The sequence below is a fragment of the Amphiprion ocellaris genome, chromosome 18 (genome assembly GCF_022539595.1).
Source record: "Amphiprion ocellaris isolate individual 3 ecotype Okinawa chromosome 18, ASM2253959v1, whole genome shotgun sequence".
NCBI lineage: Eukaryota > Metazoa > Chordata > Actinopteri > Pomacentridae > Amphiprion > Amphiprion ocellaris.
Genome location: NC_072783.1, coordinates 21,860,042 through 21,884,510, shown reverse-complemented (window position 1 = coordinate 21,884,510; position 24,469 = coordinate 21,860,042). Strand labels below are relative to the sequence as shown.

Below are 24,469 nucleotides of genomic sequence, written 5' to 3'. Positions count from 1 at the left end.
CAAAGCAGATGTCACATTTAGTTGTAATTCTTTCACTGATTTGTTTCTCTTCTTACTGAACCACGTCAGCAGATGCTGTGTAAAAAGACAGGTGTATTTAGAGAAGTCCGGGAGTATTTCACTCACTTGATACATCAGCACCACTATGATCGGCAGCTCTGCCAGCACCTTCAGAGACAAGGATCCTCGGGGGATGATGGTGTGCTTGAGGCAGAAACAAAAGGAGAAACGGAACGAGAAGACTGTAAGGCCCGAGTGGCGTAACTGCTGGCTACAAAAACTGATTCCGGCAACTACAAAATTGCCATCTGAAGAACAGGAGAACAATTCGAGTTTAAAAAGAGACTTGCCAATAAGCCTGCCCTATTTACAGTTCTTGAACATTTTCAAGATTTTTTTCCCCCCACAACAATCCATATCCAGGACTGTTTCTCAATTTAAGGAAAAGTTCACTCATTTTAGGAAAAAGAATCTACATCTAATTGGCAGTCAATTAAGGACTATGTTTCTCGGTGAGATAGACATTAACTGCAGTATCATATTCCAATGATAAAATTGCATTGTTTAGAAGAGCTTAGTGCTCCCTAAACACAGGGCTGTTTATTATTGTTAAAATAATTATAATAGTTTCACATACAGATGTTCCATAGCAGTTATCTGTTTACGAACGTGAAACAGGTCACTGCTAAAAAGGAGCATAATGTGTTTTTCTTCGCCTTTTCTGCTTGAGCACTACCGCAGTTTCACACTCTCTCCTGTTATTGTGTCAAAACAATGCATCACTACCATCCACTGGTTACAATCAGTACTGTAAAGAGTATGCAGTATTAACTACAAAAACAGAATGAAGATATAAATGGTGAAAAACTGTTATCTTACTGTTCGTGTCTCGCTGTCTTCCCTCTCAGGTGCAGTCTTAACCAACACTGATGTGATCATTCCCACCATTTCTGGTGAGGGAACTGTGTTTTCTGCTATTACCTGTGGATTCTCAAAGTACCTGGCCTGGAAGGAGCAAAATTCAAAGAAAAGAGAAGAAAATTAGGACTGTCAGCCAGGTAAGGAAAGAAAGACAGATGGAAAGGACGAAAGGCAGTAAAGACAAGACAGTGGCAAGTTATCAAGTGCTTCCAGTTTAAAAAAAAAAAAAAACAAAACCCAATCAACTCAGAACATTTCTTCACTGTCAACAAAGCCATCTGCTGTGGAGGCTGTACTTACGACAACTTTAGGAAGGTCTTTGTATATTTGCTTAACAAAGTCCAGAAAGTGGTGGATCTGAGAAAAGAGGATTATAGAAAACATGTTGATCCAAAAATGTTCAAATGTTCCTATTTTCATAAAGCATCAGAGGAGACCAACTGATTCTTTGGCATAACATATGTGCTTCTTACCCTATTGTTTGTCATTTATCATATTTGTAAATGGTCATAGTTATGACTGTGTGAATATTTACAAAATGATTCATCTGCAATAATCAAACGTACAAAAGGCCAGGGAAACAATATGACAGATTTAAACAGATGATTAGTTTAAATTAAATTAATAGAATTCATGTTACGGATAGTTATATTAATATCACTTCGTAAAATTCTTTCATAACTCGAGAAATAAAGTTAAATGCATGCTCACCTCCTGAGAGATTGGGGGGCGGAACTGTTTGTGGAGTTCAATAATGATGCGAAGGCATATCAGCACATTTTCTTCACTTTCAATCTGAAAAAAAATATGCAAAAACATGAATGTGAAATTGCCAAAAAAATAGCTATATGGGATAATAAAATCTAAAACTAATTCCTTATTTTTTTACGCTATACCCAGTGCAAGTTGTGAATACATCAACACTGAATATTTGTGCTGCAGCAATGGAACTCACTTGTTGTATTATTTTCTTGGCAAAACATCCAAGAACAAAACAAGTTCTGCTGCATTAAGCAGGTGCTTAATATGAAGTTACCATCAAATTATGTGAATTTACGTAGCTTTGGAAACAAACAGCTATTAGAAAATCAGGTTATTACGACAAGCAGTAAACATTTTCACAATGTAGTTTTTAAGTATCTGAATAAATCTGAAACTGCATGAATCATGAAATGTACAATGTTGTGAAAAAAAACAGAACTCATACCTCCAGAAAGCGGAACATCACAGACAGGATGTTTTTGGTGTGTGGACGAAGGTGTTCATTTGTTGGAATGCGGTGGATGATTTCCAGCACTAGCTTCCTTAATTGCTGAACAAATGAATAACATTTTCAAATGAGTAATTCAGTCATGTATACACTCAAATAATTTGATGCAATCTAGTCACATTCATTCATTTCAGGGCATGTGTTTTAATGAATTTCAGTCATTTGTGTACCAGAATAATTTTCTATAACTGATGGAAAAACCAGTAAATTACTACTTTAATTCAAAGGTGGCTATAAAGGATAATATCCGTAACAATCTAGCTTGTGACTTGCATGTCTTCTGCTTTCAACAACAGAGACCACTGTCAGGAAAACGTTTAGTATTTCGTAATTATTATTCTTCTGTAAACAGAATTTCTCTCAGGATAGTAGGCAGTTAGAAATAGAATAACATTAGCAAGCGCAGGAAGAAGCCTGTGTATTTGTCTTTAGCCACATACCTGTGTAGGTTTTTCTTGAAGAAACTGCACCTCTCCATCCTGAAGAAATGTGAGGAAGCGAGGAATGATGTGTTCCAGGAAGGTGGAATATTGAGGTGAAGATGTCACATTCTGAAATTGACAAGTTCAAGATATAATATGCTACAAGGCTCATTTCAATATGAATGTGTCACTGCTGTGCAACTTTTTATTTGTTCCTGCATGCTTACTTTAATACATCAGAAATAAAAGGTATTTCTCTCAAGTTCCAGTTACTGTTCAATAAAAATCTTACAAAATTACATTTTAATGAGATCCATAAAACCCTTTAAAAATCCATCATAATCCATCTTCAGAGACAAAGAAAATGAATCCACTCCATCACAAACTAAAAACATTCATCAAACTTACCTCAAAGTTCTCGCTGACCTCCTGCATCATCTTCAGCTTAGTTTCATCAGCTGGAAGTTGAAGGACAGAGTGTCACCATTAATCAAGCTTGCTAATGATATAGTTCCACTTTTCACGGCTGTCTCCATGTGCTCAGCAGGGGCTCTCAGATCTTATCAGTTTTACTTTCAGCGTCCAGATGAATCAAAGGGTACATGTAGAAACAGACTCAAACACACTCACACAAACAAGCACTCTCCCACACACTCATACCCTTGACTGGACTAAAGCATATCGCTCTCATCACATCGCCCATGCTAAGCGCACGTACCTCAATTGAACAATCTTTTTTTCGTTGACAATAAGTAAAAAAATATCCAATGCAATAACATGAGTCAAGTAACTACTGTGTATGAGACAGGTATTTCTTTGGATTTGCAACTATACAACATATAACTATACAATTTCAACCAGTAAATATTACAAGGACTTTCCTTTATATTTGAATATGAATCTTTTCATTCGTCCTTAGTTCATTCATCTTTATTACCTCTTATTGCACATACAACTTTTTAGTACTCTTAATAATTGCCAAATAATTACAAATTTTTACTTAAATTACCTGACACACTATTTGGATAATTTGCATTTACATTAACCATATTATCTGCACTTTACGGTCTAAAGAAGAGGAAAAAATTTGCATTAAAATAAAGTACAAAGTAAAATGAAAAAATTCTGGCACTAAGTCACTGCAAATAAATTACATCGCCTGTGTTTGTTGGATCACTGTTGGATAAAGCTTTTACGAACATCACTAAACTCTTAAAAAGTGTGTGTTTACTGTCTCACAAATTAAATAAACAATTAACTTAAACAACCTGCACTTGATATTATAAATTTGACTACATATAAATATATTTTTTCTAGATCAGCACAATCTTAGGGCAGTTTTATGCCATTTTTAAACATTTGATATGACTCATGATTAATAATACACATTGAGGTCTATTAACTTACGTGTATTCGTATCTGTGAGTGCTGCCACAAACTGCAGGTACTTCTTCATAAGTGTGGTCTGGTCCACCACAGTGGGGCTGGGCGCAGGTACAAAGGCCATGGTGGCAGCAGGGACAGACTGGGCTGCAGTCTGCACAGATCTTGCTGATCACCTTAAGCTCATGTACACTGATTAAATCAGAGGAGATACAACACTTAGCACGCAGGTAATGGAAGCCATGCATAGTTGCTAATCTAAATTAAGAAACAGAGTCGACATTTACCGCACATTCAGGCAAAACTCTAATTCACTGTTTCCAAACAAACCGGTAAAACACTTACAAACTTGCCGATTATGTGTCGCACAGTAATGACATCATAACAAGCGTCAGTTCGCACACTGTGCACTCCTATAGTATTTGAGAATTAAAAACTGGGTTTTCAGCGCAAAATGTGAATTATGCTCGTGTTAAAATGCCTTAAATACTTATTTATCCGCTCAATACACCGGCAAAAGTTACAATAAATTGATTCTGCAGAGCACACTGGCAGCCGTTAGCTAACCGTGAGCTAGCTTCCCCTAAGAAAGAAAGCGTTCGCGCATCACCCAACATTAACTCTGCTGAAGAGAAAATAAACACAGGCCAAAAAGAGAAAGCAGCTTAACTCGGATAAAATCATGTTCAAACGCCACTTATTTACAAGAAGCTGTAAAAACACCTAACATTTCTGCAAAGTTTCAAAGACAAAGCCAACCCGCTGCACTCACCCAGCGACACCGACAGGAAACCGTGGCTTCTCTGTATCCGCCGCGCTCGAGCTGCTGTCTGCTCACAAGCAAGGATGTGTGATATCAGTCCGCGTGTTGCGAGTCATATCTCCATACTGAAGTAAAAATACATTGTAATGATGTGTTATTGGTCTTAATTACAGCATAAAGTGATTCGATGGACGTTTAATGTCCAAAAACAGACTCTATTGGTCAGAAGATATTGTCCTAGTACCAGCGGAAGGACACTTAGTTAAAATGGTGGATGTAAGACCATCGTTTTCGATGGTCTTCTGGCTGTCAGTGGGGCGAGGGAAGACTGCTCGATGGCGGTAGTCTGACATAGCTGCTCAATATCTGTGTGATGGCGAATGTAAAACACGTCTGAAAGTGTTCCAATGTTGTGTAGACAATAAAAATAGTGCTTAAATATTTCTGCAAAATAATTAAGATAACAGCATTTCAGGCAAGGAGTTTACACAGGAAATTTTTCCATCTTTTTCCATTTAATCTATGTAGATTAGTTGTTCAGGTAAGTTGTTATATTATTAATAAGGTCTTTCGGGCAAAAAACTAACAGATTACTTTATTAAATGTAATGTTCATTTTAAATTGTATAGATCAGTTATAAGTAACATAATAAGATAAGATATGACTTCAGTAATTAAAGGAAATTCTTGTGCCAGAAACACAATAACATGACAATAAATGCAGTGTCTAATAGTAAAGCAATAAGATGTGTGATGCATTACTACAATTCAAATAAGTGTCAGTAAAGTGTAAGTCTAGAATAGAAAAGTTAGATATGATACTAGCAATAATACTGAAGTGATAAAACGCATGAAAATGAAATAGATTTTGATATATTCCGGAGACTTTTGCTGATGCAGTGAAAAATAGAATTAACACAGTCATTGATTATTGGTTAGTTATGTGTTTTGCGTTTTCTGAAAAACGTTTGAAATGTTGGTATGTAGGGAAATGGTTTTTACAACAAGCAATCCAACAAATTTGTAATTGCTTAAAAGTTGTTAAATTAATTTGGCACAGATGCAGGACTGCTGGAGGTGAATAAACATTTCTTGTAAAAATGCTGTGGAAACTTGACAAAAAGTAAACTAACAAACAGTAGATGTTCGTCAGAGGTATTTATTGCAAAGAACCATACATATGCATACAGGGTTAATGCCTCCCCATAACAAGAGGGAGAAGTTCACATTCCATCATATAGCAAAGTTGATCTCTCATACCTCTTCCAGCAGAGGGCAGAGAAGTAGGGCTCAGTCTGTCCATGCAGTCTATGAATCTGTCAGTTTTTAGTCTGTAATAGTGTCAGGGTCAAGTAGGCCTCCTGATACAAACAAGACTAGATGAGAGACAAACCTTCACATGAGAGAGCACACGGTTAATATATGCAGTGAAATATAATAAAACCAGTAAACACAGAATTTCCATCACAGAAAGATTATAGCATTAATTGATAATAAAGAATTACATTAGATAGGCCATAAGATGAGTGATATTTGAGTAAAACTACGTTTCTTTACTAATTTTTAACATAGATGTGTTTTTACTGCTGCATTATGTGATGTGGTCACTTTTAACCAGCAGATGGCAGCCCGCTGAAGCTGCCTGAGTCTGCAGACTCTCTATGTTCCAAAGTTAGTCATACTCAAAGCAAAGTGAACAGAAGCCAACCTTTAACAAATGAAAATACATGAGGGACTGTGCTTTATTTGTAAAACTGTGCCAGCATGGGCCAGGACACCACTTTCAATAAAACAGACCAAAAAAGTGCCTGAATTGTTACAAATGTGGAACTTCTACTTCATTCTCTTACCGAATTTTAAAATTCATTATGTGTTTTGATTTTTGAAAATAATTGAGGCTTTTGTGAAGTTAGGAGAAGAGACGTGTAACATTTAGTACAGATGAACAGGTAGTGTGTGTGTGTGTGTTTTGCAATAATTTCTTTGTTAAATGACTGCAAAAGCTGCAGGTTTTGAAAATCATTTCCATAAATCCACTCTTTCTGCAGTAGCAAAATATTAGACTTAATGAGTCAATTCAACATTGTTAAAATTCATTGTCATGGCTTTTTAAAACTTTTTTGTTTGTTTGTTTTTTGTGTGTTAGCTCTCCATTAGTAATATTTGAAAGGATGAATCCCACAAGTAGATATTGCAATAGCTCTATCACTGATCCTCTTGACTGTGTTTTTCCCTTTCATATTGAGCTGGTCAGCTACATAAGCCAGACACTTGTTATCTAATATCAGGATCCATTACCTGACATGGTTATTTTTAAAATTCCCCCCGAGCTTCATCAGGACCATATTAAGTTGCTGTCATGCATGCTGCTCTGATTCGCAAATGGAAGTATATGACAACAAGGCTTGATATTTTTTTTTCATAATGCTTGTTTTAATAGCTTTGGAGATAATGAAGTCTGCTTGAAAGATGGTCATTATTTATCTTGCCTAATCTATCAAGCCTGTCTCTTACCACCAAGCTTTGCTAATGGGTTTTAATTCATAATTCTCTCCTTCACAGCCGCCTCCTTCCATACACTGAAGCACTTGCAAAAAAAAAAAAAAAGGACAGCAGAAATGAGATATTCCTTTCAGTGAATGCCACATATGATGTAAGAGTTAATTTGACATATAATATGACTTTCTCATTCTCTTTTGGACTCTCTGTTCCCTAAGTAATAATGATTTGCTAAAAGATGTTTGTCTCAGGCTTATTGCACTGTCCTGTTTGTTTCATTAGTGTGTGTGGTTTTTTTTTCTGAGAGGGGCTTCATCCTGAGAGGGGAGAGTGGATGACACACTGGTTCTGCGGCTTTCCAAAACCACTCATCTGTCCATTAGATTTGTGTTTTCTCAGTGCACTGCTGCGGCTGCTGATGCCCTTATGATGAAGCCGGCTCACCGTTGCATTATTCGTTCTATAGAAAGGAGTGCACTTTCCTTGAGACCTAGTCTGAATCATCAACAATGGCCCAAAATCTATTCATGCATTTAAAGCTTGCATGGACATTCACTCTTTTTACTCAGTCCTGAAGTCTGCAGAATGTGTTCAGTGTGACCCAAGAAAACAATATGGAGACGACTCAGAGCAGACACTCCTGAAAAATCTAAATGCTTTAATGTTGCCCCTACTGTAATCAGTGTTGAATTTTCCATTTCCAGGAGCAGTTGCTGGCTGGTAGCTTTTGTCTCTGTCCTGGTAAGCAGAAAATAGGTGTGATGTCAGGATCTAAAATGTTCTCTGTTTAATCAAGAGAGGCAGGGGCTGTCACCAGTGATAGGAAATGGTTTGCACAGGCTTTTGCAAAGATACCAAACCCTGTTTACTGAAGGTGATGTTCACATACTGCTGTTTATATGTCTCTTTCTTTCTTTTCATCATTGAGCATCTTAGAAAGTGAGCTTCACATTAATGTGCACTGAAAACTAAGAGAGGTGCAAAGTAAATATGTATTGACTTAAGTACTGTACTTACTGTATGGACAGTTATGAAAAGCTTCTGCTTTAATGTTTCCATTTAGTTGTATCTTCTACAATTCAAGACAAAAAATACTGTACACTTTGCTGTAGTGTATTATTATTATTATTATTATTATTATTATTATTATTATTATTATTATTATTATTATTATTATTATTATAGTATTTAGTAGGTAATATTAAAAAATAAACAGAAAATACTGTAAAATAACTGCTTTAAATTTTCTTTATAAATAATATATTATTATTATTATATGTAGCATAAATTAAAATTGGATATATTTATTGTTGTAATATGTAATATTTTTAAAATAATTGCAAAATGCTTTTTTATATTTAATGTGCATTTTCCAGCCTTAATTCTACAATGCACTGTGTATTTTTTTTAATGTTTAATGAAGGATATTTACAGACGTGAAAGCAATAATATGTAATAATGACCGATAAAATAGACTTTTGACACACAAACCTCTGCAATTTTACACGATGTCTCTCATTTACAAACACTTCATTTAACATTACAGAACCAACGTATTTTCTATTGATTTTTATGAATTGTTCATCTAATGTTATAGTATATTATATTTAAAGATTTAAACTTGACTTTAACACTTTCTTCTATTAAATAAAAAGGGAATGTTTATAAAATTCTGCTAAATATGCAAATTTTCTGTGAAAATTTTATGTTTCATAGTTTTGATGTAACTTCACACTGTTTTTTGTAATATTATTGATGTTTTTCTCTATTTTAAAAATATGGAAAAATAATCTGTTACTTTTTTTATAGTGTACATAATAATTAAATATTATGAGAGTAACCTTTTAGGTAACACTTTCCTCAAAAGACCCCTTTGGTGAAGATCACCATTTTTACCTTGATAACTTGTCCATATAATCTCTTTTTATATTATAGAGGAGATATTATTTGCTGAATAAGCCCCAGCACCATAGCCGAGCATTTCAGCCTTGAAGCTTCAGAGTCCTGAAGATAGTCTCAAATACATCGATTCAGACTTCCAAGGTTTCACATATAACAAACCTAAAGGAACAATCCTGTACGCTTGAGGAGTGGGACTTTCTGTATTATTATTTTTCTTCAGAACTGGTTTCTGGTTCGAACACACAATTACGGGAGTATTTCAACTTGCCATTGTGTAGTGCCACACATCTATATAATGTTTGAGCAGAGTCATAGGTGAGCTGGTGTGTTCAATCTGGTGTGAGAGTGGCAGCTGGAGCTGGAGAGAGGCAGGGACTTCATAGATCTGCACATTTCAGACACTACAAGAATGTAGAGTTACATAAATATGGCAGGTAGGGACTGTAGTACTGAAACGACTTCTAAATATGATACAAACAGATGAGTTTTTAGATGTTGAATCAATGACTGAAGAGAAACTTTAAGTTCTCGGTGTTGCATTTCTAAGCTGTATACAAACATTTGAGAAAGAGTTCATAAACCGCTGTGTCCTATGAAGATCCATCCATTATCGATACACCTCTTAATCCTCATTAGGGTCGCGGGGGGCTGGAGATGTAGCTGCAAGACAACAGCACTAACCACCGAGTCACTGTGCTGCCCTCCTATGAAGATGTTATTACATATTACACATTCATTATCTGCTTTTTACCAGCCTCCGCTTGTAGGTGTATCACAGGAAGAGTTGTAATTAGTAGTATATGAAATGTTTTTAGACGTCTTAGAAATGCTAAATCAGATGATGTAAAGTGTCTTTAAGTGTGTTTAAATGCAAGATTTTACTTTATAAAGATGGCATGCTCATAAAATAGAACACAGAGATAAATATAAAACCAATGTTTGTGACCTTCATAAAAAAAAAAATCTGTCTAGAGTTAGTTGAGGCCCTGTGTTATAGTTAAACTGTTGAAAGATTGCAGCATTTTCACCAAGGAAACACTTTTTCTTTCTAAATTGTCAGAGGCTTCAAAATGTGTTCAAGATCCAAAGAGGTACAAGTATTAAATAGTCCACATAAAAGTTAAAAATGAGAAGTCTAAAAAAAATGAATATAGATTTTATGTAACAAACCTTGTGTTTTTATTTCTTCCTACCATTTAACAATCCATGACCCATTCACCCTCCAGCAGTGTTATTTAATGACTTCTGAAATGAAACATTTAGAAATATAAAATGAAACAGCACTACAATATAACATCTAAAAGAAATAAAAGTACTAAAATGTCACCATGCCACTAGGTACGAAAAGCCATTTCAAACAGGAAGGTTTTGAGTTGTGATTTAAAAAGACCCAGGTCAGTGATGGTGCACATGTTGGGGGGGAAGGTTGTTCTAGAGACTGGGTGCAGCTACAGAGAACACCCAGCCACCCCAGTGTTTGTATTTAGACCTGGGTGCTTCAAGCAGCCGCTGATTGGAAGACCTCAGAGCTCTTCTTTGGTCCCATAAAGTTAAAAGCTCTGATAAATAAAGGGGAGCAAGACCATTAAGGGCTTCAAAAACAAACAATAAAAGTTTAAAAAGAATTCTCGACTGGACTGGCAGCCAGTGGAGAGTGTAAAGGACTGGGGTGATGTGGTCACGCCTGGGGATGTTTGTTAAAAGACACGCTGCGGCATTTTGCAGGAGTTGCGGGCGGTGGATAGATGACTGGCAGATGCCAGTGTAAACTGCATTGCAGTAGTCCAGTCTTGAGCTAATAAAAGCATGAATAGCTTTTTCAAGGTCGGTGCCATTTGACAAAGGCTTGACTTTGGCTAAAAGGTGCAACTGAAAGAAACTTGCTCTGACAACAGTGTCAAGTTGTTTGTTAAATTTAAAGTCTCTGTCAAATATCACCCCAAAATTTTTGACCCCAGGTCTCAAAGTCGTTGAATCAAAACTTGATAGATCAGTATCCCCCAAACACAATGCATTAAGTCTTGCTCTCATTTAATAGTAAAAAGCTGGATGACAGCCACTTCTTAATGTCCCTAATACAGCTAGTTACACTACTTAGCTACAGGATATGAGAATTTTCACACTGTTTGGCTGAAAACCACAGCTCTTCTGATGTATATGAGGAAAAAATAAAACATCAGGTGGGGCATCAAAAAATAACAGAAAAAAGTAGAGAATGGCCATTTTATGAAAACACTGTAATGCTTTCTTTTCCTTTTTTTAAAAACATTTTTTTTAAAAAATATTGTGCTATACAGTTTTATTTTTAATAAAGGATATTTAAATTTGTAAAAACAAGTAAATTAATTATATAATTAATTCTAATTTACTAGGTATAGATAGATAGATAGACAGACAGACAGACAGACAGACCGACCGACCGACCGACAGACAGACAGACAGACAGACAGACAGACAGACAGACAGACAGATAGATAAACAGATAGATAGATAGATTGATTGATCGATAGATAGATATCTAAAACATTTATTCAACATATTTTAATGTGAAAGCCTCTGAAAATATAGACGTTTGCTGTCGTTTAACCAACAAATCTATGTAAAATACAGAAACAACTATTCTTTTCTGTTAATTGTCAGTAATTGTGTAAAATGTTAGAAGCATATTAGAGTAGTAAACTTGGATGTAATACTTTTGCCTATTAAAGAAAAAAGGTGTTTCATGTTATTTTACATGCAAATTAATTATCTATCTTTCTAATTTCATTGATATATTTGTGTATGTCAACAATGCAGGAAAGTAGAATGGAAAAATTCTGTAATATGCAAATATTTCATCATCATGAATCACTTGCACTGTCATGCATTGCATTTACTCACTAATATATGTGAAAGGTGTGCAGCCTTGAGAAAAACAAAGACCTGTGCATGTAATCACTCAAATAACAGTGCTTTGATTGATCTGTTATTTAGAGCAAATCGGGAATCACACAACTGAGTTCCTTGCTGTTTTAAATCTCAGCACTGAGCACTGTGCAGTCAGTGCTCAAATGCTTCTGTCAGTAAAAGAAAAGCCTAATTGACTTGTGATTTGGAGCATGATTCAAAGCACAGTGGTATATCTTCCAGTCTGCACACCAGGCTTTATTGACCTTTTCCAACTAAGCAGGCAACTGTGCTAATTGTTTGCCACCACATCCTGTTCCTTCACTGCTGGCTTTACTTAGAAGACTCACTTGACCTGCATTTGGAATGATTTTTTCCATTTTATTGACAGTTGTAATTCTGACCCTACAAGACCTTGAAGCCTCCTTATCCATGTGTTTCACGTGTATTCTTTTTACTTAGAGATGTAGTTAAAAATTTAATTGTGAAGGTTTTGGATTTAGCCCAATGTGCACAAAAAGTTTTAGAGTCTAGTGATAAATTTCCAACCACTGAATTAAACCACACACTAGTCAGATGTGGCTTTAAAGGCAGATGATCAGATAGTTACCAGCACACAGATATTCCTTTAATCAGCAACTGTAAAGGGCCACATTTAAATGCAGCTTTACTGAAATGATGGATACAAGAGAAAGACCAGGCACTTAAATGTCCACAACTCAACCATTTGTCATCTAAGAAATCAGCTGAGACAGAACAGAAAATCTGCCACGTTAACACCTGAACGCAGGATCATAACATCCAACTTGTCCATCTACAAAATCATTTGTGGTTGGCTACAGAGACTGCTGATAGAGTTGTTGGTGTTTACAACTGAGATTATTTGTTCGGACTATGATGAACCGCTTGAGAAAAGCTGGTTTGCGACCTTGTTGCCCACACCAAGGCCCTGATCTAACAACAGAGCAGATACCAGGCACTGCACTTGGCATTGTACAGGGGAACGATATGCAGTTCTAGACATTGCATGGAGAGTGGTAAAGGAGTGATGGTATAGGCAGGAACAAAGAACACTTCTTAACTTCCTCTATAGGTTCTGCCAACAATATCAAAGTGAAATCCTCACACCCATGTTTGTATTGTTCACATACCTCCTTGTGTCACAAGATTATGAATGGCCTCTCTGTTGTAGCAGCTGAAAATGTGCCTGTCCTACCATGACCTGCGTGTAGAGACCATCCGTTCACCTTTTCTGCGTCGCACAAAGACATGTGGGTGGAACCAAAGATCTCAAATTTGGACTCATCAAACCAAAACACAGATTTCCACTGGTCTAATGTCCATTCCTTGTGTTTCTTGGCCAAAACAAATCTCTTCTGCTTGTTATCCTTAGTAGTGGTTTCTTAGCAGCTATTTGACCATAAAGGCCTGATTGGTCAGTCTCCTCTGAACAGCTGATGTAGAGATGTGTTTGCTACTAGAACTCTGTGTGGTATTTATCTGGGTTCTAATCTGAGGTGCTGTTGATTTGTGATTTCTGAGGCTGGTGACTCGGATGAACTTATCTTCAGCAGCAGAGGTGACTCCTGGTCTTCTTTTCCTGGGGTGGTCCTGATGTGAACCAGTTTCGTCGTAGCACTTGATGTTTTTTGTGACTGCACTTGGGGATACATTCAAAGTTTTTGCAATTTTCCGGACTGACTGACCTTTAGTTCTTAAAGTAATGATGAACTGTTGTTTCTCTTCACTTAGCTGATTGGTTCTTGCCATAATATGGATTCTAACAGTTGTCAAATAGAGCTGTCAACTGTGTACCAACCTGACTTCTGCACAACATAACTGATGGTCCCAACCTCATTAAGAAGGAAAGAAATTCCACAAATTAACCTTGACAAGGCACACCTGTGAAGTGAAAACCATTTCAGGTGACTACCTCATGAAGCTCATTGGGAGAAGGCCGAGGGTTTGCAAAGCTGTCATCAAAGCAAAGGGTGGCTACTTTGTGGAATCAAAAATATAAAACATGTTTCGAGTTATTTCACAGTGGTTTGTTGGTTACATATTTCCACATATCTTGTTAAACTTCCTACTAGTCATATTTGGTAACATCACATCTCACCAATCTTAACTTCCCTGAATTGGCTTCCTGTCATTTTATAATCCATTTAAAAGATTTTATTGATCTGTTTGAGACAGTTTGCAGCATTCAATGCTCAGGTGGAGAGTTTCTTCTGTCTGTTGAAAAGTTAAGGCTGAAATCAAAGAATGACTCCATCAGGGCGCCTCTGCTTTGGAATGACTCACCTGAGGCTGTCGAATCGATAACTTCTTTTAAGTCACCTCTTAAAACACATTTTTATAGATATGTTTTTATATGATATTGCCCCTTTGCTCTCTTTTAGTGTGTGCTATGGCATAGTTGGTGCTTTTATTATTTTATTTCTATCAGCTGGAATTTATTCTGTTATCTTATATAGACTGAAATTATTTATTTTGTATCAGTGTGTTTAACTTTTTTCTCCACTCTTTGCTTCTCTGGTCTGTTGTCTTTGTTTGGCCTGACTGGCTTTCTGTTGTGATATAGACTGGGTGTCCTTTTATTTGGTTTGTGTGTCATAAGTGTATAATTATTTTTAAAAAATTAAAAAATAAAACTCATATTTGACTTGTGTGGTTGGTGACGTCAGCCTACTACAACCACAGCGCTCACCCAGCAGCTTTCACAGACACCTTTTTTGGTAATCCTCTTTCCTGACAGGAGCTGTCTGATCAGCACCACACTGCGCGCTCTGCTTGCGCCAGGAATAGTCCCGCTAACACAAGCCACATTAACGGGCTTACAGTGACAGACTCACACCTGATCGGATTTTCCACTCAGAATTTTCTTCGTTTTTTGCTGCTTGGTCATTGCACTACTTTGTAAATTTACTTATACGTGACGTGTGATTGTGTGGACCTGTTTGGAACACACGTTTACGCACGAAACTTGAAAAGTGGACTTCATCTGAGACTGCTGAGGGCTTTCGTCTTTTCCCCTGGCTTCCCTTAAGGATAAACGCCGTCGATATGTCTTCATTCTTGTATGGTTTGTTATGTTTTTGCGCTCTGGGTTGCGGTCAATTAACGAGCGCCCAACCGGATGATGGAAAGCGGTACATCTGCCGGGCAGTACCCCTCAGCGGAGATGCTAGCTGCCCTGTGACATTGTTGCCTGATCTAAGCACCGGGGGCCAGGAAGAGGAGCTCAGAAATACTGTCATGCAGCTACGGGAGACGATTTTACAACAGAAAGAAACGATTTCTAAACAGATCGGCACCATTAACGAGCTGACCACCAAGTTGTCCCTCTGCGCCTCAGCCAGCGACGACAGGGAGTACAACAAAGGGGGTTCATGGGGTAAAGAAAAGCAAAACACAATGGGGGATGTTCCTAGAGATCCAAACGACACAATCGACAGTCTTGGAAAAACCATGCAGGGGCTCAAGGACCGGCTGGAGAACTTAGAGGTGAGGTGGCACCAATTGCGCACAAGCAGAGGCAGTTTTACGCCACAGGTCGTGCGTAAAACCATAATTTGATTCGCGGTGAGAACCTATTAGGAGGATTAGAACAAACTGTCGATTCACTGCTCAGCCGCACACTGGCACTTCTGAGAATCATTAAAGGATGTGTTGTGGAGATCAAACAGAGGAAAGAGATTGGCCGACCTGAACCTACCTCTTACGCAGGGCTGATTAGCTATTGGGCATGTGTTTATTTTGTTTGTGTTTAAAATGTTTAATAGTGTCTTCTTCCTAGTCTTAAGTGACTGTTTTACATAGCAAATTGCTAGATCTGCTGATTTAAGCTCCAATTTGTGTCTTTGGGGTATTACCATAGCATGAAACATGAAAGGAGCAAATGGGGATGGTTTATTCCCTCTGATGAATTAACATAATTGTTAAAGAAATAACAGGATGAGCCTCTCAGGATTAGGAAAAGTGACCAAAAACTTTATTTAAATTATATTCATAGATATATTTATGAGTCACAACTTGTATAACAGTGATCTAAAGCATCACTTGCAGCTCTCTGAGGCCTCAGAGTGTCTGTTCATGTTTGTGCACTTCCTGCTCATGATCCCCTGTCCGTCTTTCCATAGCAACAGCAAATGAGGGCCAACATATCTGGCGCCTCGTTCCCCAGTGAGCTCCGCGACTTGCTGCAGCGTCGCCTCGGGGAGCTGGAGAAACAGCTCCTGAACAAAGTGAGCAACTTGGAGCAAGAGAAGAGCATGCTGTCTAACGCTACAGCTGCCTACAGGTTGAAAACTGAGAGCACTCTGAACGCCCTGGTGGAGAGGATCAGTGAGCTGGAGAAAGGTACAGACATAGTCGCCCATTCATCCGGAAACTCAATCAGATGTGCACCATTAGAGCTGTAGAGATGAAATATTGTTCATGTGATGATTAGGTAACTCATTGTGAGGTGGGAAAGGTACAGGATGTAGCAAGTGGAGAGGATGAGTGATCAGAGGATAGTGCAGCATATATAAATGCATATAAGAGTGTATAAAGTATGGTACATACTGTACTCCAATGAATAGGAAGATGAATACAGCACTCAGAAGAGTTGAGATGAATCAGAGAAGATGATATAACCCTAACAGACAATGAAATTCATGACACAAAGGGGATTTTGTGTTGGGTTTGTTTTAAGACTCAGTGCATTAAACATAAAGGGAATGATGCTGTTGTTTCCTTGCTTTGATTCCCAGTTAAAAGTTTAAGAAGAATCATGGGCCATGTCTCCCACCCTGCCCCTGTCTCCTCTCTTTCTTATTACAGGTGGAGGAGATTTTAAATCCCCAGAACAGTTCAAACTTTCTCTCCCCCAGCGGACCAACTACTTATATGGCCGCATCACCAAGAGCCTCCCAGAGATGTACGCCTTCACACTCTGCATGTGGATCAAGTCCAGCGCCAGTCCTGGCATTGGGACGCCTTTCTCTTACGGTGTTCCAGGGCAGGCAAATGAGATTGTGCTGATTGAATGGGGCAACAACCCAATTGAGCTGCTCATCAATGACAAGGCAAGTCATTGGGCTGTCTTTGGTAAAATGAATTTTCACCCAATACAATCTAAAAGTACAATGACTTTTGTTCGTAGGTTGCCCAGCTGCCCCTGGAGGTACGTGACGGCAGGTGGCACCACATCTGCATCTCCTGGACCACAAGGGACGGCCAGTGGGAAGCTTACCAAGACGGGGACAAGCTGGGAACCGGTGACAACCTGGCGGCCTGGCATCCCATCAAACCTGGAGGAGTCATCATTCTGGGGCAGGAGCAGGTAAAGATGTGCATCAGAAAGCTAGATATGTGTCTGTATTTTTAGATTCAGCCTGCCTCTTTTGTCATGATAAAAGAAAACAAGTTGCTTTGCAACAGATGACTTTGTCAATGACTTCTGTGCTATATAAAGTGACAGAACAGTAACAATGTCTCTAGTGCAACATGTTCACATAACAGAAGCCAAACGCTTCAAGGTCTAATATTGAGTAGCTCTACTAATAGGCAGTGCTATTTATAAGGCATCTTTGCAACGAGCAGATGGAAATAAGAAAAATCAAGCAGCAGAAATGAAAAGGTTTCAGGTTGTAGTGACAAAACAATAATCAAAACAGCAGCAAACCTGTCACTGCCCACAGATGCTGAGGTCACTCTCTGTGACAGTCAGTTTAATGTTTAAAATCTCACAACAGAGTGATAATTGATGTCTGTTTATTTTTCTGTACATCCAATTAACAGAGTCTGCTGTTGTTGTAGTAAATCTTTCACTGGAAACAAAGTGTGCACAGCCACATATGGCAAATTTTGAATATTATAATGTGTCTTTGGCTTCACTAGCAGCCTGGCTCCAGTGATGGCAATGCCAGTCTGCTGGCATGTTAGTTGGTCAGTTGGTCCTGAAAGAAATGCCTCAGCAACTACTGATTTGACTGCAGTGAAGTTTTAAACAGAGTTTTATTCTGCCCCCAAAGATGAATTGTCCTTTAACTGTCATCAAAAAGTGGACATTTTTATTTGTCTAATCCTTGATGTTCAACCAAATATCTTTCACTCCCATCAGCCTCAGCTGTACTGTTTAGTTGTAATTTGTAAATGTAAACATCATTTTTGCAAAACATCATCATGTTCCTGCAAGCATTTTAGCAGACTAATGTTTAGCTCAAAGCAAAACCTCACAGAGCGCCTAGCAAGACTGCAGATTCCTGGTCGTGTAGCAGAAGAGCTAAAGTAGAATTTCTTTAGAAGATTAACTTCTATTTGAAAATCCAGCTGCAAATAACACGCAATGCGTGCTATGTATTGATAGTGAGCCTCACAACTGCATTTACTACACACCACATGAAATGTGATCACAATTCAAATCATAGACTGTATAGGAATGATGGATGTAGCTTTCAGGTCTGAAGAGTGAAGCCAAAGTGGAAGAGCCTCATACCTGCATTATTTCTGAAGAGGTGAAAAAATGACCCAACTTTTCACTTGATTTATTACATCAGGAAACATTTTCTGGATACGTTTTTGGCCTCAATCTGTAGTTTGAAGTATCTTACAATGCAGCATGATGCTCATTTCATCAATCGTCATCCTATTTAGAGGAAAAAGGACAATAAAGCAGGACATGCTTTAAGGGTTGGTTACACTGAGATTGATAAAATAGCCATCATATGGGTGTTCATTATGTCATCAAGCTCTCAGTCAAATCTACCCCTTACTTACTTCAAAAAAATGTTTTTACAATTAAAATGATCACGGTACTAGAGAATGACAAGATAATGAAAAATGTAGACCATACTTTGGTGTTTTTATTTTCACCTGTTTACTTAAGATTTTGTTTAAGCTCTTCTATTTTATTTTTTTCTTTACTAAAAGTGTACGTCATTGTAGAAAATAAACAGTAGTTGGTAGATAATGAAACAGAAAGAAGACTTTATTGATGCCCTAAAGAAAACTACAGCATTGCAGGAGGAGTTAACATATCAAAACACACTTTCAAAAAATGCTTTAAACTATTTGGTAAAAATCAAATACAAAGAAAAAGTATTTACAGCAGTATGAGATAGAACTGCAAAGTAAATTTGAATGTAAAACACAAAGCTGAAAATCCCTTCAAAGTCCTCCTCAATATAATAAGCATCAAGCTAAATTTAAATCATGTTCCAAACCTTGCAAAAGGATGCTGATGTATAGCAGAAACTGTGAAAGTTCATATTTTGATGGAGGAGTAAAACGACACTGAATGAAATCATATCATCACATCTAGTTTCAAAAGGCCAAAACATGAATGGCCAAATGCCAAACTCAAGGTAACAGTAATCCACAAATCAACTGGTGACATCTATCTGATATTTAGAGTCTACAGACAGACAATTGTGTGGTACAATCTGTTCAGACCTCTTTAACCTTCTTGATGTAATTTTGACGGCCCTGAACTCCTGTCACCCACAGACTGTTGAATTTAGAATTTTCACATTTTAATCATTCAGTGAAGCAATTGATTATATTTCCTCTAAGTCTTGTCTCCCAGCAAAATAGCCAAAGCAGTCTATCAAATCACTCTTGTCACTGCCAGGAATAACAATTTTGTCTAGAAATTCAGACTTTTTTTCTTGATTTGGTTGTTTATTGTCCTCAAAGCAGTCTGCTTGGAATCAACTTATTACTAACCACGTGTCGGGTTTTAAAAATATGCAACACAAACTCTGAGCAAGACAAATTTTCCAGAAAAAATGACCAAGGACTTGACTTCAGTGTCCTCAATGATGCTCACGTACAGCAGGGATTAAAACAAGGCAATAACACTTCAAAGGAAAGTTCAAAAGTTTAATGACTAGTCCTGCCATATTCCTGACTGCCTCCTCTGTGCTTCGGAGAGATAATTACCTCTGATAATGTTGTTGTTGATGCCATTTAAATTTACATCCTGCTCTTTATGGTCCTTACAGGACGTGGTTGGTGGGCGCTTTGACGCCGGACAGGCTTTCGTAGGCGAGCTGAGTCAGGTGAACATTTGGGACCGTGTTCTGAAGCCGGTGGAGATCCAGTCTATGGCGAACTGCACTTCTTACATCCCCGGGAACGTAATCTCCTGGCTAGCAAGCAATGTTGAAGTCTTCGGGAGGGGAGCTTTCAAACGGCCCTTGGAGGTGTGTCAGGAGCGGCTGCCCAACACTTAAAGTCCAGTGTTTCCATCCACTCAGCATTTAAAAAAAAAATAAAAAATCCTCTGCTCTTACTGTGAGGCAGCTCATGGACTTTATTTTATAGATGGATGTGTGATAATGTTGTGTCATCTGCTTTGCACAGGAGGTGGGATTTCTGTAAAAGCTCCAAAGCCTAAACTGACGTCGCAGCTGTAACATTTTGACAGTTAGATATGTAGCAGTGAATGTGGGAAACACACCCAAGCGCAAATTGTAATGTGGGTCCATGTAAGCACAGGCGCATTTCTAGAGAGCTCAGTCCTGACATTTCCTTCTGTACCACAATTAAGGTACTTAATTCCTTCAGTCCACTAACTATAATAACATCCCCCACAAGTATTAGAGCTATGACCACCTTCCCACAGTCTCCCACACACTCCTCCGTTCACTCTTAAAGACTCTAAAGTGAAGAAAATCCCACTTTAGTCCTATACAGACGCACGCAATGCACCACCGCTACTCCGAGGTCGTTACTGATTCTGCTGCTGACATGTGAGGTGCTGCTTCGTGCTGCGTGAGAGTGAGTAACAGGATAGATTAAAGGTCTGGCTAATGTTTTGTCTTTTCCTTAGCCAAGCAATGGACTTAGAGCCAACATCGATCAAACCTGTGATCCTGACATGTTCAGTCATTTAAGGTGGGGAACAAACTTGGTCCCCCTGTCTGTTATGTGGCTGATAGGTGAGGCATGTGTGCAATAGATCTAATTCTCTGTTAGAAATACTGCTGATTTGGTTTTGCAGCTTGCATAGTGAAAACCTTGTTAGGGAGCAACATTTGCATGCATATCTGACGCCAGTGAGTCTATCACAGTGCTTTCTCCCTGAGCCTTTTCCATTTGAAGAATCGTGTTAAAAATATATTCATAGCATCAATGTTGTGAATTATTTTTACTCGTGATTTGTAACATTGTTAGTAGATTTGACTGTGCTTGCACATTCAGAATTTGTAAATGTATTTTTCCATTATTTAGTGTTTCCATGCTGAAAAAAATGTAGTTTTTTATGTGGCCAGTCTGCATAGCACATGTATAAGGTGTTGTCCATGCTGTCCTGTGGCCTTCTTCGAAATGCTTAAGTGCCATTGAATGTTTTCTAAGTGTTAAAAATCATTTGCTTTGCCAAAAAAATGGAAATGTGGAAAATAAATAGAACATGTGCTGCAAAATTAATGTTGAAATGTCTCTTTTATCTGTTGTTAAATGCCTGATTATACCTACACATGTGCCTGAATGTGTGCACCTTAGGTTGTCTTAGATGTTATTATAGTTCACTTCCTACTATGTTTATTTGGTGATTAAGAGCCCCATGGAACAAATCTGGTTCATCCGGGAACGTTTAGTTAATCTCTGGTCAGCTTGTTTTAAGCACATGACCGCTGTCCACCAGTTTAAAATCACTTTGTCTTGTAAATGTATTCTGTCAACCTCGTTAAGTTGGCGTAGGAGTGACATGAGTAGTTAACACAGGCTGAGGAGGACACTGAGACTCAGATGGCTTGGGTCAAGACAACAACAGGTGTCCTGGATGGTATTAGCAACACTTAGCAGATGAGAGAGGCTGAAAGGTCGAGGGTGACGTCACAGACATCCTCCCTGAGACAAAGCAGTTCCTTTTAAACCACTTACTGCTCTGAAAACATCTCAAGTGGGGCTAAAACTACATATTTTTTAAAGGCCATAATGAAAAGATACATTTTTGAATGTAGCAATCAATAATTTGAGCTATATCAGCCACTACTAGAAGCGGAGCCAATTTAAAGATAAAATTTAACCTCTTTAATCTTTGACATTATCTTCTGAGAAATGATGATCCTGGTCTGAGTTCTGTATAAGGATCTTTGTAGATGGGATGCTTTGTGTTTGCAACCCTCCTGTACTCTCAGCTGAAAATTGATTTGTATATTTCACACAGGCTGTTTTTCAAGTGTCAGAGGATTGTATGTTGCAATAATGCTCATGACAGTGTAAGGCGCATATTTTTTCACGTCATTTTCATTTAACGCGGGGACATTCGGTGTGTTTTTGCCTTTTATCTAAACTAAAAGAGGAAAAAGTAATGGCATAAAAGTCCCATCTAGCTACTCAGAGCTGAATAGCCAGACGGAGACAATCAATAATGGTCATGGAAATGGACATGAAGATGTCCTAGGCCAGTCTGCATCTGTTCATTATTTCATTAGCCTGTGTCTCATTCTTCAAGCTGGGTAAATGAATAAAACCAAGGTTGGTTGGTAAACAGTTGCTTTATTTGTGCTGTGCCAATGTTTCTAAGTGATGAACAATCAAAAAATTAAATAAGACACAAAAAGATGGTGAGCAAGGTTTTTTTTTTTTTTTTTACAAGTAAGGTACAGCAGTTTTTGAGCAACGATCTCAACATCACAGATTGATGTTTTAGATCTTGTGTATTTCCTCAAAATGGGCTACATGTTCCAAGGTTAGTTTTGATGGATGTAAGTGTTGCCTTGGAACACATTTTCTATTTGGCAGCCAAATTTGGTTGGCTGTGAGGCACGAATGTTTTTTTTTTTTTTTTTGAGGTTATGTCTGAAGATCATCTGTGCTGATTTTCATGAACTTTGGAAAAAATGCTTTTTTATTAAAACCAAACTGACATTATAGGATGCATTCAACTTGGCCTCCAATTTCTACTTTGTGCTACAGTGCTCCAAGCAGAGAAATCAAAATTGAATCTGTTCTCCCTTTACCCATGCTCCACCTCTCCATCATGCTACATGATAATTTGCCAGATAGCTTTAGCGTAACCCTGCAAACCGACAAACAGACAGACACACAAACAGCAGGGAAATCATGACTCTGTTAGCGGGAATAATCATGTTTTCATTAGCATGTAATCACCTGCAACTACGAATCATTCTATTTTTGTTAGCTTCAAATGAGCCCATCATTTCTACAGCTGATATGTTTCTACTGGAGTCCAGAATGGACAAATCAAGTGCGGGCTCAAGAGAGGAGCTTTTTTATGTTGAACTGACAGCTGCTGTAGGTTCTCTGGCACACTTAGAAAGGGTTGGTTATAACTGCACCACCGAATGCCACTAAGTCCTACACAACAGTTCTTTAAATGACCTTGTGTAATGTAATACTGACAAACCATAATCTGTATGTAAAACCATTTTGCTTTTTTGAAATAAGACATGAGTGATGGGCTGCACAGTGACTCAGTGGTTAGCACCATCACCTTGCAGCTAGAAGATCCCCAGGTTGCATCCCAAAAGATCCCAGGTTGGGGATCTTTCTGCACGGAGTGTGCATGTTCTTCCTGTGCATGCGTGGGTTTTCTCCAGGTATTCCGACTTCCTCCCACAGTCCAAAAACCTGTTAATTGGTCATTCTAAATTGTCCGTAGGTGTGAATGTGAGTGTGCTAGTTTGTCTCTCTGTGATAAACTGGTGACCTGTCCAGGGTGTTCCCTGCCTTCGCCCTAAGTGAGTTGTGATAGACTCCAGCCCCCCCTTACACTCGTATTGGTGTACTGGTAACAGAAATTTACCTCTGCCTGTCCTCTTCCTCCCAGCAAAAAGCATTTCCTGGGGCTCGAATGCCTTTTATTAGTTTCAGGAGGGAGGTACCATGTGGCAAATAGGTAGAGGGAAGCTTGGATTTCCAGTTGTGTAAATAATGACTGAAAGCATTTGGAGGGGTGGGGGGTGTATTATTATACTTATATACTTATTGAGTGTGTATTTGTAGTCGGTAATGGGTTTTATGTAAATATTTATTATCTATTTAAGTGGGTGTTTTTGGGGTTTTACCTCTCAGGTGGTATGTGCCTGATAGGCACCGGGCAATAAAGTCAGTGGAGAGTAGTGCCATGGACTTCTTTTTACTTGGTTGGAGGAATGTGCTGGTATATAGTCTAGTATTATGGTGTACAAACAACAATAAAAACAAAATACGAATTTGAATCTTCTCTGATTCCCTGGTTTCTTCATTGGTTGCCTCCTCTGCTTTGGCAAGTTGACGGATGAGTGATGGATGTGAATGAATTTTTAAGCATACTAATAAAGTAGCAATCTATCAACCACAAGGTAGTCCCATCCTAGAACATCCCCTGCTTTACTATCTATTTTACTCTAAACGAGACCCTAACATACAAAATTAACATCATGCTGTCTTGAAGGAGACTCAAAACTAGTGATTGAGACCATAA

At 38.1% G+C, this 24,469-nt stretch overlaps 2 protein-coding genes across 3 annotated transcripts in view; one reads left to right on the top strand and one right to left on the bottom strand.

Annotated features, from left to right (window-relative positions):
* The window catches only part of trrap (transformation/transcription domain-associated protein), an 87,347-nt gene extending 82,522 nt beyond the window's left edge, over positions 1–4,825 (bottom strand). The window contains exons 1-9 of one of the 2 annotated variants that reach the window (XM_055004647.1): positions 4,769–4,825; positions 4,021–4,188; positions 3,022–3,071; positions 2,632–2,742; positions 2,129–2,233; positions 1,633–1,716; positions 1,222–1,278; positions 880–1,005; positions 127–204 (exon numbers count right to left, since the gene is read on the bottom strand). In XM_055004647.1, coding sequence (XP_054860622.1) covers positions 127–204; positions 880–1,005; positions 1,222–1,278; positions 1,633–1,716; positions 2,129–2,233; positions 2,632–2,742; positions 3,022–3,071; positions 4,021–4,120 — 711 coding nt within the window. In that variant the 5' untranslated portion in view covers positions 4,121–4,188; positions 4,769–4,825. Of the gene's footprint in view, positions 1–126; positions 205–879; positions 1,006–1,221; positions 1,279–1,632; positions 1,717–2,128; positions 2,234–2,631; positions 2,743–3,021; positions 3,072–4,020; positions 4,189–4,768 lie in introns of those variants that run through there. The other variant, XM_055004648.1, reaches the window with a different exon arrangement.
* Positions 4,826–14,806: 9,981 nt separating this feature from the next.
* On the top strand, positions 14,807–21,461 carry nptx2b (neuronal pentraxin IIb). Its single transcript, XM_023274346.3, has 5 exons — positions 14,807–15,552; positions 16,188–16,407; positions 16,873–17,117; positions 17,195–17,374; positions 20,037–21,461. Exons 1-5 carry the CDS (start codon positions 15,112–15,114, stop codon positions 20,265–20,267), a joined length of 1,317 nt encoding a protein of 438 aa, XP_023130114.1. The 5' UTR covers positions 14,807–15,111; the 3' UTR covers positions 20,268–21,461.
* Positions 21,462–24,469: the final 3,008 nt, after the last annotated feature.